The sequence below is a fragment of the Parasteatoda tepidariorum genome, chromosome 9 (assembly GCF_982258835.1).
Source record: "Parasteatoda tepidariorum strain Cologne lab strain chromosome 9, Ptep-v5.0, whole genome shotgun sequence".
NCBI classification, from domain to species: domain Eukaryota; kingdom Metazoa; phylum Arthropoda; class Arachnida; order Araneae; family Theridiidae; genus Parasteatoda; species Parasteatoda tepidariorum.
Genome location: NC_141763.1, coordinates 50,701,581 through 50,718,091, shown reverse-complemented (window position 1 = coordinate 50,718,091; position 16,511 = coordinate 50,701,581). Strand labels below are relative to the sequence as shown.

Here is a 16,511-nt window from a genome sequence, read left to right as displayed (position 1 = left end):
ACAGATCCCTCAAACAGAAAAAAAAAAGAAAAAAAAATGTCGGGGGTGGTTTGTATCCAGGGCAAACGCGTTATTAACAAAAAGAGGAATTGATGCCAAAGGTGACATTTTTTTTTCTTGGAAACTTAAAAAGAAAGCTGAGAAGAATATTAGCATTCCTGCTGAGGTCGGAAGGAAAAGCGATCTAAGACGGGGGGAAATGTCAGAATTTAAAATGCGTGATCTTTTCTAAGGTTCAAAAGAATGATGAATATTTTTCAAAAACTAAACCAGATCAAATTTTTTTTGCCAACTCTTAAGTAAAAAATGAATCTGCAGTGAATATATAAGATTTAAAATTTTAATCAACTGTTTCAACAGAGTGAAAATCATAGAGGTTTGCATTTTGTGTTGATAATTGCATGCAAACATTTACGCTGCATTTTATTTATCAAATTTCCTTTGAAACGTTAAACACCATGTTTGACTTGAAATTCAAATTTTGTTAAAAAAAAATTTAGTTTTGTTTATGAGGAAAACATTTAAAATTATCAAAAGTTAATAACTGTGTATCGAGGGAAAAACCTCTCACTTAATTGTTCAAAATTCCGAAATATAAAGATTAATTGATACGTCGTATTTATTGCTACTTATACATAACATAAATGATACTTTTTCATTCCCTATCTTTAACTTAATAAAGCAAAATGTAATAAAATGTGTAATTGACACATTTACAGCAACTACATTAACTACCGTTAAATGTATAATTATTAGAAGCTAAACAAATGAAAACCTAATACTAAAAATAATCAAAACCTGTTAGTATTCAAAATTGTGTTAGCTTTATCAAAAACAAATCAAAATATAATGGTTAATCAGCTTCATCAAAAATTTATTAAAAAACAGTGTTAGTTTCAGTGAATATTTGTTAAAAATAAATTTTTTATGTATTCAGAGTGGTTAAAAAGCGTATTCAATCTTGAAATATGTTATCTATTGGCATGAGACTCGATGTTTATAATCCAGATATCTCACTTGAATTGATTGGACAAATAATTTTTAGATTTAACAAAAAGTTAAAGAAAACCTAATAATAATCAAAACCTGTTAGTATTCAAAATTGTGTTAGCTTTATCAAAAACAAATCAAAATATAATGGTTAATCAGCTTCATCAAAAATTTATTCAAAAACAGTGTTAGTTTCAGTGAATATTTGTTAAAAATAAATTTTCTATGTATTCAGAGTGGTTAAAAAGCATATCAATCCTGAAATATGTTATCTATCGGGATGAGATTCGATGTTTCTAATCCAGATATCTCACTTGAATTGATTGGACAAATAATTTTTAGATTTAACAGAAAGTTAAAGAAAACCTAATACTAATCAAAACCTGTTAGTATTCAAAATTGTGTTAGCTTTATAAAAAACAAATCAAAATATAATGGTTAATAATTTTTATCAAAAACTTATTTAAAAACAGTGTTAGTTTTAGTGAATATTTGTTAAAAATAAATTTCAATGTATTCAAAGTGGTTAAAGAGCATATTCAATCCTGGAGTATGTTATATATTAGCATGTATTCGATGTTTCTAATACAAATATCTCATTTGAATTGATTGGGCAAATAATTTTTAGATTTAACAAAAAGTGTTTTCTCTGTCTATTTCAGGGCTTCCAAACTTTTTAATCACTCGGCGTATATTAAAAATATATTACCTTGATTAGTATATTAATCTAATCATAAAAGTATTTTAAGGAATTTTTTCTTACATATTTCAATACGTAGAACCCACAAGAGAACAAGATGTAATAAGTTTATTGCATAAATAAAACATCTTACAAGTTTCAAAACGAATATTGCAGTAAATTAATCGTTCAATATTTGGATCAGTATGCCTAAATCCTTTTCTATTTTCTAATTTTTCCATTTTTTCTAATATTTTTTATTACATGGAGCCCGCAAGAGAATTCTAATAAGGCTAGAAAGATGCAGTTAAAATAAGTCTATTGCATTCATAAACTACGGGTTTGAAAGTAAATATTGTAATAAAATAATTGCAATAAATATAAATGTGTAGATCGGCTAATAAAATGTTTTTAGTTTTTTCAGAAATTAGATTTTCAATTATTTAAATAAGCTATGTATCCTTCTAGCTAACAACCAACTGCATAGATTTGTTCGTTACTTAAATCTTGAAAATTCCTAGAATTTTTATTTAAGCTAGTTCAAAATTCACGTTTTGGACAAATTAGTGAACTTAATTTTGGTTTTTTAACATTTCATAACATTTATTTTTAGTATGAACCCTCTGAGCGTTAGTCCAGGCTTTTTCTGAACTTCTAGCTGCAAGCTTTCATGCATCAAAAACCCAGTTTCTCCACGTTATTCAACACGTAAGCAGTGCGCAGCAGGTAAATTTCCGTACAATTTTACCCAAAGGCTCCACACTTGGAGGTTGAAAAATCTAAAAATATTATAATATACAGAATATGCACTAAAAATTTACAAATCGAATAATTTATAATTCGAATACACTTTTAACAAAAAAAAATCAGAACCAAATTTTTAAGTAAAGGTGTTAATTGAGGAAGGTATTCATGATTTCTATTAAAAAAGCCATCCACGAAGTACGCCTTAATATGAATTCACTTAACTTTTGAGTTGGTTTCAACATTTTAAGTATACATCTAACAAATCCATTACAAAATTGCATTAATATTTATCGAGTCTATTTTTTATCGGCAGTTTAAAAGATCAATAATGGAGAAATATCTTTAAAAAGAAAAATTTCGGGAAAAATATTTTTTTTTAAAAGTTCAGCAAATGTTGAAAGGATTTTGTGATATTAACTAAATACGTTAGCGGCAATGGTATAGAGGTCTAGGCATGAAGCTGTTATTTTGAAGGGTCAGAATTCGAAGAACAGCTTCAGATCAATAGGTACCAGCTTTGTATAGAAATTAGAAGAAGCAGATTCACGATGCTGACCGCATTGCCATCATGCAGTTGGTTTGGAAATTATTGATTTTTAACACCCATAACGTCCTAGGCTGGTAACTGGCTGTTCCAGGTGCGCTTTATTTTATCATATAACATAAATGTTGACTAGATTCACTCAAAAAAATAATATATACCCCAAAACGGCAAGCAAATCTAGTTAATCTCATTATTTGAGCCGTGTTAGCTGAGAGGATAGAGCGTTCGCCTTCTAATGAGGTGAACTGGGTTCGATTCCCAGCGGTGGCTGATCGATACGAATTCCGCACCCGGCTTCCACCTACCACAGTGGTAGATGGATCATAGGTTAGAGTCCTCTTGTCGTCAGGCTAACCATTGGAGGTTTTCATGATTTTCCTCTCCATGTAACGCAAATGCGGGTTAGTTCCATCAAAAAACCCTCCTTTGCATATAAATAAATTTTCTAACTAAACTTTGCATATTAATAAATATTCTAACTAAACTTTGCATGTTAATTAATTTTCTAAGACGTTATAAGAAGTTGCATAAAACATTAAAGTTCTTTCCAGTCAACTTAAAATTAAACTTTGTAAATTAATTTCGTTTTAAAATATCGAATTACGTTCAAAGAAGTATTTAATTACATTAAATTCGGGTTCAACGGCTCGAATCGAACCAGACATTAAATTTTTATTTTAGTTAATAAGGTGCTTTTTCGGGAGGGGGCTTTTTCCTCCAGCACAAAAAGCACCATGGTTCCTATTTTCAAATTACAGAACGAAAATCAAGTAAAAACGACTTATAAAAATTAAAATAATAATTTCATAAACGAGAGTTGTGAATTAAAACTAATGAAAAAAAATTGGTAATTAAAAAAGATAAAAAAAAAACAAGAAAAACGGTATTTAGTAACTCTCAAGTGGAGTGTTTAAATTAGAACGAAGAACAAGAGGAGGAAAAGGATCAAACGCGCTTTTCAACATCCTCATCCCCCACTTGAAGAACAAGTTCGAATTGCGATAAGTATTACCGCATGCCACAAGACACTTATCCAATCTATTAATAATTTAAGTGCAACATACTCACCGGCATTTGGGGCTGAAGCTTTGAAGCTAGGACCTACAGGTGTCCCCGAAATCAACATTTTACCCCCCAGTCCTTAACTTCAACACTTGTGGATTATCCGAAATTAGAGGACTTCTTTCAAGTAATCCAAAAGGCGATGACACTCGTTCACATGTTCTTTTAATAGGATTTAGTTTTCCACAAATTGAATCAAGTATTAAACGATATTGGATAAGATTTGCAATTTAAGGCTCTTCACTCAACATTTTGCCTTAAGGTAAAAAAAAGGATATTGATTTAAACAATTAGTCAGATTGCTTTGTATTAAAAATAAGAAGATGATCTTAAGATGAGGACAAGCGTATATTAGGAGGGGAAAGAAGTAATCCTCTTCATCTGACGACTAATTTCTTGGCCTCTAAAACAAAGTTCGAAATTAGGGTGTGCCCGAAGAGTCCTGAGAAGATAAGTTGAGAGGAAAACACATTTGGCAGCCTCTCCTGTTTGGCGTTGTGGAATTGCTAAGTTTATAATCACTCAGCATCTCTCTTATCATTTGTTTTTTTATGCTTTATTTTTACTAAAAGCATGTTTTTCTTTCAAAAAACGGCTATAAGGCTTCGTGGAGAATTATTTTCAAAAAAAAAATTTTTTTTCCCAAGGATTTACTAACTATGAGAATAAGTGGAAGCGTTTAACTTTACAATTTAGACTTTTCACAAAAATTATTCATTTTTAAGCTTCATGATTAGTTTGAAATTATTTAAAAATTTCATTCTATTAGTTTAAAGTAGATTAGTTTTCTATTGTTTTTGCTATTATGCAATTATTATTTTTCAATTAGTTTAAGTTTTTATTCAATTTTTAGTTTTTAAACTTTTGACTAACATTGTGACTTTTAATCATCTTTATTAAATGTGACAATGAAGTTCAGCAACTGTAATTACATTACCACTATGTAAATTTTTATCAATTATATTCATAAGGGAAGCATTAAAAAAAATTAAATTATTATTTAATTTATAATTATTGCAAAATTTTCAATGTTAGATCAAATGGAATGTTTTTTATTCAACATTTGAAATTATTTATCAATTTAATAAAAACTAATTATTACCGATAGTTTAATTAAATTAATTACATCTTATTACATCTAAAACTAATTACATCTTATATTTTAGCCGTGTTACTAAAATTATTAGGTTTTAAGCTTCGTGATTAGTTTCTGCTAGTTTTGATATTATTCAACTAATTGAACTTAATACTTAAAATTATTATTTAATTTATAATTATTTTAAAATTATTAATGTTAGATCAAATAAAAAATTTTATTCAACTTTTGAATTAAGTTCGATATTAAAATAATTTAATAATTCAGAATAACATATTAATACTGTAATGATACCAGAAAATATTTTGATATACCTGTTGCATAAATTGAAAACATTAAAAGAAAAAGAAAACATCAGCATTTAAACATTTATTTTCTATTGCTTAGATTTTTAAAAACGTTACTCTTTAGATTTTACAAAAATGCAAAAATGCAGCAGGTTTATTTTAGCAGTAAGACTATTAATTGCTATTAGACTTTTTAAGTGAAATACAAAATATAAATATCTTTTCCTAATAATTTCAAAAATATGAGAAAAAATGAACAAAAAACAAACGCGCACATAAACATAAACTACGTTATGTTATATGAACAACAACAAAAAACAAAAAATTAAAATTTTAAAAAAAACTGCCATATTCATTTTATAATTATATTACAATATAAAAATAGTCTGAAATAGTTCCTCTTATGAGAAAACAAATATTAATTAAAATCCTATGACTGGTAAACATATACAGTTATTTTAATTTATTTTGTTTAATAAAATTTACAAAACAGCAAAATTACGTACCATTTAAATAAGTAATACTAGTAATTATCGTGATCCAAAAAGTAAGACATTTTAAGTTATGCTAACATAAAAAAAGAAAAAAATCTAAACAAGAATACAAAAGATTATCATTTTTTATAACTGAAGACGTTATCGAGAAACAACGTTCTTTCTATTCATTCAAAGATAAAAAGGTATTGTTTCGTCTGAATTAGGTAATCGTAGTAAGAAATTATCACTTTTTTAAATCAAATATTCGTATCCGCATTCGTATTGATTATTTTATATATATTGGTTACCTTCTTTCCTTGGTTAGGTAACTAACTAAACATAACACGATTTCCTCTAACTACTTAAATATAATTACCAATATTATTAAAGAAGGTTTTTCTTGAATAATCACTAATAATCAACCGATTTTAGAATTTATTAAAAATAAAAAAAATTAATTCTATTGGGATTTTTGATTACTAGACCTCTTCAATAGCATTCCTCTTTCTAGACTAAAAGATGTTCTTTTGAGTTATTATTATTATTATATAAATTTACTTTATCCTTAATTGCGATTTTGATTATTGGGAAATTTTAAATAATTTTTGTCTTTTTAATAATTATCTTTACAATATGGAAAACACATTTTTATTCAAACTGATGGAATACCACAAGGATCTAATTTTACATCTCTCTTAGATAACTTATTTTTACACTACGATGAAAAAAAAATTTACTCTTAATATTAAATTTGTTTTTAGATTTATTGATGTTTTTATTATCTTTAATTTTCAAGATTATACAATTTTGTTAAATAATATTTACCCCGAGAAATTAATATTGTTTCATAATCATGATAATATTAATTTTTTTGGATTTCGTTATTAAAAAAGAAGAAAATATTTGCTTTGTTGACTTATACGATAAAAGAAATGATTTTAATTTTAATGTAAATAAACTAATTACTTGGAATTCTAATATTTCTAAAAACATTTATTTAAATATAATTTTTAATCAAATGAATAGAGTTAAAAGAATATGCAGTAACATTTATTTATCAAAACGAAACAAATAGACAAAACTCTTTCAAAATTTGATTTAAAAAAAATAGATACCCAACTAATGTAATTAAGTTATGTATAAAATCATCGAGTTAAATGTACGTTATCATTAATAAATTTACTAAAAATTTCTTTGTTAATTTATATTTTTACCACGTGCAAATCCGTGACGAAAAATCTGTCTAAAACGGTCAAATCATGTTTCGTTTTTTTAAATAAACGTTAATTTTTTAAAATCATTAAAATTGCATAGTTAAATATCAACCTTATCATTACAAACTTTAAATTATCCAGTATAATATTATTACATTGCACACATCCATTTTCGGGCAACCCAATCTATGGTAACTAACAATTTTTTTTTTAAATTTTTTGGAAATATTTTATTTCAATAATTTATCGTCTACTCTTTTCATTTATCTTTATTAATTTCCATGTTTTCTCTACATTTTTAACTTCAGGTACATTTTTTCGGTGCTCTTTTTTCCATTTACCTTACGCCAGTTCTGAAAAGGTTAAGCAAATTATTAATTTTAAGAATTGTTTCATATCCATTCCCATCCAGCAAGCAAAATGAATATAAAGAAAAGAGATTTCTATCAATTTAAGTTATAAAAATTTTATTAAAATTAAGAAGCATATTTCAGATATTAAATTAATTTATTCGATTTAAGGAAGATTTTTTTTTCTTTTCTCTTTTTACATAACTAAACAATTCGCACTTTTGTTTTAATGTTTACAAACAGTATGAGCTAAAATTCAAACAAATGACCAAGATACAGTGTGAATTGCTTTGGTACTCAGTCGGACGAAATAAGTATCGAAAAATTTTAAATAAAAAAAAAAAACGTTTTACCTTTTAAGTTTTCGTTTATTCCTCTACAATTGAATGGTCCTCAATTGAGTAGTTGAATGTGTTCTTGTGAGTCATTATATTTGTTATTGCATTTGTAAATTTGACAGCGTCTTGTATAACATAAAATAGTTTTTTCACATTTTCAGTTTATTCGGTTTTTCTTTTATAGAAAAAACTGTTGTTGAATTTAATTCAATGGAATTAATCAACCCAACATGTTTATGTGCATATCTAACTCCAACGTATCTTAAGTTAAAAAATGAAATCGATAAAGGGTTAAATTTTGAGAGAGCATAAAGTACCGGAAATCAGATTTTAAATTAAAATAGTTGGGCATATAGCTGTTGCGATACTATAGACAAGAATAATCATCAATGTCAAATATAGAATGATTCTTTAATTTCCTTTATCACTATGAATAAAGAAAGGTCAAACTGTATGTTACGCCTGAGGTTTAGGCAGGACGTAACTTTTTTAACATTAATATTTTAATAAAGTTTAAATTAAAATCAGTTTTTTCAATAAAAAGATTAATGCAGTGAAATATTTAAAAAGAAATATGAAAATAAAATATTTGAAAATAATTATTTTAAATTTAAAATATCAATAGTATAATTTCAAATATTAAAATTTTACAAGAAATATTTGTCAATAATTTACAACTTTATACATAAAATGTAAATATTAATGATTAAAAAAATAACAAAATAAATGTTGAGCTTTTATTATTATATTTTTTTTGTTGAATATCATTAATCATGTACTATTTATACCAGAAAACAGCAAAAAATTTCAGTTAAAATTACGGTAAAAAATATTGGCACCCTGAGTGCAACATCCGTTAAATTAACCGTAAAAGTTTATACAATAATTCTTATAGAAAAATTGATTTAATTACAGTGATTCAGTGAATTTTACAGTAAATATTACAGTAAATTTAATTTTTTTGTTCCATGCAATTTCATAGTAAAAAGGGGATTTTACGGAGAAAAGTACCAGCCCTCAGGGTGCCAATAATTTTTACCATAATTTTATCTGGATCTGTTTGTTTCAGGCTTTTCTAGTCACCGATTTTATGCATAAATGTCACCTGAAATTGGCGACACGTTTGGCGGATTAAACTGCCATCAGCAACCCCATAAAGATTGGACACGGGCCCAGTGGTTATACTTTTGAAAGAAGATGGAAACTCTCTTTTATCCTGCCTATATTTAGAATCCAGGAATCCGAGCCCGGGAGCTCCCCCTTCTGCTTTCCCACCCATCAACCACCTCCGATTCTAACACCCATAAACAGAAACAGCTTTCACTTGCTCCATGGTTTTCGTCGCCAAACGTAAACACAATGTGCGACACTTGTTTGGGGGAGAGGGAAAGGGATCTTCATTCATTCAATTTTTTTTCAGGGGAAAAGATTAATGCCTAAAAAAAGTGAGGCGCCGTTACACGGGTTCAGAAACTGTTACTGAAGAGCTGTCAACGTTGTGTATTTACAATGAAAAAAAAAAAGGAAAGAAAAGAAAAAGAAAACAAGTTGTGTTTTACTCATTTCAATTTTTTTCATCTCTAATATATTTAATGTTATACATGTATAGTACCGCCAAAGGGAAAAAATTAGATAAGTTATTTTATACTAGATTATCTAGCCAATGTTCTGATTAATTACAGTGAATATTTAAAACGCAAAAAATTATTTCATATTATAACACTCATATGCTAAATACCTAGATAATCTGCACATTGTCTACTAGGCACTCGTGACAGTGAAAATAAGATCCCTGCTAAAACAACGTTTCTGCCCTTTTGAATTAACATAATACTAATTATTTATTTTTCGCTGTCTGAAAAGTCGGTAAGTGGATAGAGCACCTGGAGAAAAAAGCACCGAAAAAAAAGCACAGGGAGGAGGAACATTTGGGGAAAAGAACATCAGAAAATCACTTTTTAGGATATATCATTACTAAATTAGATTAATTTTGAGTACAAACTTTCTTCGTATCTTTCTCTATACTTTTTTATAAATATTTTAAATTAATACTTGTCCACTGGAAAATTTATAAGAAACTAATGTTTTAACACATTTTAATAATAATAAATAAAAATAATAATTATCTGTAGAATTTCATTTCTTTTATTGTATTTATAAAATGAGTATTTCCAAAATGCTACTATTGCATCACAGTTGAGATTTACTATTATTTTGCAAAGAAATCAAATTTACTTTAATAAAAAAAATTTTAACAAAAAATATTGAAAATATACTTGTTATTGGAACAGTTCTTTTTTATTTAGTCGGAATAAGGTTCAGTAATTAATTATAAATTAATACGTACATTAATTAACATAAATAAAAAATTTAAAAAAATAAGATTATTTACTTCAGACTGTATTTTTGGAATAATATCAGCTTCACTTTGATTATACTTTCTCATTACAAAAGCAGCAATAGTATAAATAATTAGTTTTATTGCTTGTTCACACTTACCCTTTTACTTACTTCAGGTCAAAAATCCTACAGATACACGTATATTGATCGTAAGGTCATGTCATGAACATTAGTTGGTCATTAGATTCATATGCCATTAAACAGTCATAAACTTTTTAAAAAATTTTCACATCAAAACTAAATAATTCTGTTATTAGTAGTATTGCATAGACACTTTTGAGGTGCTTGTTTTCCAGTGCTTTTTTGCAATGTGCTTTTTTTCCGATATATATTTTTTTTCCAATTTTTTATGCTATTTTTCCAATTATTATTTTTTTCTGTGTTACTACAGTCAAATTATCAACACATTAATTGACAGAATCAATCTTCAATCACTTTACAAACTATAATAAAAATAATTTAATGGTTGAAAATATTATTACAATTGAAGAAATTAACATAATGTCATTTATTAATTCTTTACCATCCAAGGAATCAAGCCTATCGATTCAACCAAACAATCAACAAATTAATCGATAGAATGAAAGAAACAAATTTTTGAGCTTTAACGATACAGAAACCGCTAATGTACACAATATCTGGGTAAAATTCGAAAAACTCTCTCGCCCTTTAACTGAGCAAATCAGTTAGCCTTTAACTAAGCAAATCAGCTTACAACTGTTGTTGTTGTTGTAGTCGGCCATAAAGGCAGAGGAGGTGCGATTGCTCTTGTCGATTGGTGCTATCTATGGGCAGGAATTTGACTTCTGCCACACACAAACGTCACACCAGTTTTATAAGGCGAACCCATTCAAACATCCATTTATTCATCTACAGATTGTAATTTTGTCCTGAACTAGAAAATGACCAATCTCCAATTCAGCACCCCCAAAGGTATAGTTTGTTATGGGAACACGGAGGACTTTGTGACGCAATAAATTTAACGTGCACTAGTCACCATTTACTACACGGGGAATCTTCGGCCGACAGGATTCGAACACCCAGTCACACGAACTTGAATCCAGCACCCTGCCAACCAGGCTATCCCGGCCACAGCTTAGGAGCTTAAGCGGTGACATATATAAATATTCAATTTGTCGTTCGGTTTCTCCAAGCATTTAGGAGGCTACAGATAGATAATTCACGCAAGATAATTTCAAGATGCTATAGATAATTCACACAAGGCAACCAATCGTTCACCATAAATTTAAGTGTGATATTTAAAGTAAATTGAAGATCTTCAAATGGGGCCAGTAAGTAAAAAGCAAAAAATATTAATTCAACCATTGAAAATATCCGACTACTGGTTCTCAATATATAATATATTTGAATGGTTAATTAATGGAAAGTAGTTCAGAAGTATATTTTGTAGTTGTCATTGAAAAATATGTTTTGATTTTTTAAAAAAATATATTAAACCCAAAACAAAAGCAAGTGTATAAATTTTTCCTTACATTTAATTTTCTAATAGACCACAGGAATTTTTTTTTCAATATTGTTAAAATTGATTGCTCAAAAATTATTTCTTAAAGCACTGCTACTCTAAGGAAAATTGTAGTTTCTAATTTTTATTGCCCATTTTAAAACACAAAAAGAGTTTCACTTATTCATTTAATATTTAAATGTCAATTCTGTAAATATATTACTAAACTAAGGAATAGTTGAAAAGTATGTTTTAAATAAAACTTAACTTATAACTTCCCCAAAATAACTACGGAAATTTAAATTTTGTTTCCAATAAATTTTTTTTAAGTTACTGGTAGCCCTATTAACACAGAACTTTGATAGATAATTCAAAAAATAAGTTCTTGCGTAGCAACTACATTTAAGCCTTAAAAATTTGGCATAAGTTAACAAACGGTGATTTATTCTCTTTATTTTTATTTCATTTTATTTTTATTTGTTAATTTTTTCAGAAAATTCGCTATTTTTATGAAATCAAGATGAAGAGAAAAAGGAAATAGTTTCAAAACAGTTGAATAATCGTAGTAGCAAAAGGCTAAATTGCTGGACAGTAAAAATTGTATCCTTTTATAGTTTCAAAAACTAGTGAATGACAAAAGCTCACACCCTTTATTATCAAAAATGAGTTTAAGAGCAATAGGAAAGGCACCTAAAAGAGCTTCCGGATAATGTTGTAAAAGTTTCCGGTTAATCCAAAATCTCCGCACACTGTAATTCATTTATAAGAGATACAACTGTGACCATGAATGTGTCACGTAATGCTGTCAATTCGAGTCGAAAGCGGCCCTCTGGCTAGTCAAGTGTAGCCCACGGAAAATACGATTTACCAAAAAAAGTTTTTTTTTATTTTATAACAAGCGCTAAATAGCCGATTCCTTTTGGGTTTACAATTATCAATATTCACCTCCGTAACCTTGTAATTTTGAACCCAATCCAGAAAACTCCAGTATCAAGCATTGGAACAAACAAGCCTTTGTGAAGGACTTTTTGATGGAATTAACTCGAGCCTGCGTTATGTGGAAAAGAAACCAAGAAAATCCTCTTACGTTTAGCCCGATATCATGGAGACCCAGGGTTCTCCATGATAACCCAGGGGTCTGTCCAGACATTTTGTGAAAGGTCCGTTTTTGTTAAATTGTGAAAAAATTACTCGCAATTTGTGAATATAAAATAAACGTTAAGTCACATTCTTTCAACCAGGGTCCGCTTTTGTGAATTTGTGCAAATAGGAACCGTTATTGCAAAAAAAACTTTTTCAAGGATTTTTTAAATTGTAAAGGCATACAAGATCATGCTCAACAATGCAAAATTATAATTAAAAAAATTAAATTTTAAAAAATAAACAGCAATTGCAGCTACTAAATTAGCGATGCAACATATAAATATTTGGTATTTAGCCTATACTGCTGAACGCAGAATATTCATTTCGGACGAATAAAGGAAGAAGCGTCTGCCGAAGACAAAAGTTTGTTCGTTTACATCTGTCTTTCCTCCCCCCCCCCCGCTTCCTGGGAAGGGTTTATTCGATTAACAAAAATATAATGAAGAATAACAAATTTGTGAAGGGTCCGCTTAAAAAATAAATTATTTTGTGAAGGGTCCGTTTTTAAGTTAAAATATTTTGTGAAGGGTCCGCTTTCATGAAAAGATATTTTGTGAAGGGTCCGTTAACGGACCCAAATTTCTTCTAAACAGACCCCTGTAACCGACGATCCGTCTACCACTGAGGACACTTTAAGTCAGCACTGCCTTCGGTGCGAGTCGGTAGCAGAATTCTTACCGACCAGCCATCGTTGAGATTCAAACCTAGATCATCTTTTCGAGAGATGAAAACTCTCTGAACCACCGTGACTCTTGTTGCTTTATTTTACCGAAATTACAAAAATCATTTTAAAGAACATAAATTTTTTGAATTCAAGATATGTACTAAGCCTAACTCTATCCGCCCCCGAAGGGGTCATCTAAGATAATGCAAAAGATTCAGAATACAAGTGCACATTTATAGGAACAATACAAAAAAGACCAGACTTGAAAACAATCATCGAGGTTAGTTGAAAAACATAAATGGGCGTTAAATTTCATAATTGAGCGTTATTAATTAGTTTGTTACAAAGGACAACTCCATACCCTGATAAAAATACCTTGTTGAATACCCTTTTAAAGCCATATCCTGACCTCAAAACCCATTGTTACTCATAATTTTTTTAACAAATGATTCAAAATATGACGTTAAAAAATGGCGGCATAAATATGTATTTTTAGAATTCTTGATTAAAATGTATTGGAGATCGAAAATTAGCATTGAAGTGAGGAATTTAAAAAAAATTCTATCAAATTATAGGAATTTCAGCTGAGAAGGGCTAAGAATAACATAACCAGTTTGATTGCCTGATGAAACAAATAATGCTACAAACAATTTCAAATTCTCTCGGTTTTCCTCGTTGATCAAAAAGTTTTTGAGGTTTTCAATTACGCGCACACTGGAGTAAATTTTAGAATTTCAAAACTGCTTTTGTTTTTCCTAACTGAAATATTTATTTGCTACCCTAATATGAATAACTTTTTAATTTCATTTTTGACAAGAAATCTAAAAACGCATATTAAAGTTCGTAATAACGGAAGTAATTAATCTTGTAAACATTTTAGAAGATGATAAAAAAGAGAAATATTTTTAATTAGCTTAAATGCATTATTATTGTCTTTATTGCTGAAAATTCTTTAAAACAACGATTTTTAAGTAATGCGATGAGTCATATGCTCATTGAGAATTGATCCATATCAATAAAGAGGATGAAAATTTATGAAACATAACTTTAAATGAGTAGTTAAAATTATTTTTCTGTTATAAATTTAATAAATAAACATTTAAATCGTTTTTTTAAAAAATCAGTTAAGTTAACAATAACATTTTAATTCAAAAATCTCACTTTTTAATTATCAAAATTATTTCACAGTTTTCATCAATAACATTTGTTAATTCTAAAAAAATTGCGTGCAATTGTAATATTTTGTATGAAATAGTTTGCATGTGTCGATCTATGCAGATCTATTTTAATCGTACCTGTGTGTACGCAAAAATGGGAAAAGAAAAAGGTGTTTTTTTTAAAGAAAAAATAAGTTTTTTGTCTTTATTTGCTATACACTCATAGCTGTCCACATGGATAGGAAAAAATACAGTAAGTTTTACGAAATAATATAAATTTCATGATTATTGTTGCATAATGTACTAAATATTTTACACATAGGGGAATTTTAGGGACTTTCACAGTCATCAAAATAGAAAAACTACAATATTTTCCAATTATGATTGACAATAAACATACTTGCAACGTTATGTATTATGTTACTCATAATCTCGAATATTAATGAGCATTTAATTCATCAAAGATGGTTAAAAGACTTTTTTAATTAATTTAAAAAGAGAGTTTTGAATAAAAGCAAACTGAACATTTTAGAATAAAAAGTTTTGAACTGATTTCTATAAATGAGGTTCGCTTCATTGTGTATTAGTAATACTTATTTAGATATTCTAGCAATCAAGCAATAATTTGCACAAAAATTCCATTTCAGTAGAAATTTTTTTAGATAACTTACTCAATTTTAGGGAATTTTCTGAAACATACAAAACCAGGAGAATTTTAATTAAACCAGCAGACCAGAAGAAACTGGCAAAATCCTTTATTTTTTAAAAGGACAGTATAATAAATTGATCAAAAGTTATTCAGGTAATTCAATAGCTATTTTGCTCTCTGCAGAAATTTCTAAACTTTATTAAAATATAAGAAAGTCCTTTTATCAGAAATTTAAAAAAATAATAAACATCAGTGACAAAATTTTGAATTCAGAAATATTTATACTCACTCCAACTCTAAACAAATTTAAGTGAATTTTGATTTGTAGTAAATGCTTAGAATAAGCTAATTTCAAGATCAAAAAATAGTTGGTGTAAACCAAACCTAGTCACCAAACAATACAAATGCAAATGCACTGAAATAAACTAGACTGATATTTTTGAGTGGTGTGTAATTATTTAAGGGAACGTAATTCAACAACAAAATTAATATATTGTTTTAAATAACCACAGTATGCTAAAAGACTATCACAAAATGCGCAAAAGAAAAATTCAAAAAATAAAATAGACAATATAATTGTTACCAACATATTTAAAAATATGGAAAAAAACTCAAAACTAAATGCTTTCAGTTTTACTTATATTCCATTGTTGTACAAATCAAGTTTATTTTAAAAAATATACGAGTTTATTTATGATTCATAAATTCATTACTTAAAATTATATATTTTTCCTTTAAAGATGAAATTGCGCGTAAATATTTTTCTTTCTTGGGTCTAAAAATAGTTTAAATCTGGAGCAAAAGCGGGAAATCCTGCTTTGTATCATCCGCCTACTTATTTTCTCCCAAATCGGGAATAGAGTATAGGTTATTATTTACTTCAGCCGTTGAAAGAAAAACAAACATAGTTTTTATTTTAGAACGAAACAGATTAGATGCTTTGGAAGATATACTTTAGAAAATTTATATAAATATAATATAAGGACTTTCTCTGAATTTATAAATTCAAGAAAATTTACTTTCTTACATTTCTAATTATTACTTTTTGTAAAATGACTGCACGTTAAGATTTGTTTAATTTGACAAAAGTTTCATAGAAAATATAGACGCATAAAATATGACTTTAGTGATTTTTTTTCTCGTGCTTTGTTATCGCAACAGCCAAAGTATCGCTTACCTTAAGCATTGTTTCAAAAAGAAATCTAAATTTTGCAGTTATTAACAAGTGTGTTTAAGTTTAATGCTTACGTTTA

At 27.9% G+C, this 16,511-nt stretch overlaps 1 protein-coding gene across 15 annotated transcripts in view; it reads right to left on the bottom strand.

Moving 5' to 3' along the window:
* Positions 1-16,511, bottom strand: part of LOC107447618 (uncharacterized) — a 156,763-nt gene that overhangs the window by 59,654 nt on the left and 80,598 nt on the right. For 2 of the 15 annotated variants that reach the window (XM_043039532.3, XM_071186538.2), the window contains exon 1: positions 4,029-4,478. The exons of 11 other annotated variants lie outside the window; for them this stretch is intronic. In XM_043039532.3, the coding sequence (XP_042895466.1) occupies positions 4,029-4,086 (58 nt within the window). In that variant the 5' untranslated portion in view covers positions 4,087-4,478. Of the gene's footprint in view, positions 1-4,028; positions 4,486-16,511 lie in introns of those variants that run through there. 2 more of the 15 variants (XM_071186540.2, XM_071186539.2) reach the window with 2 other exon arrangements.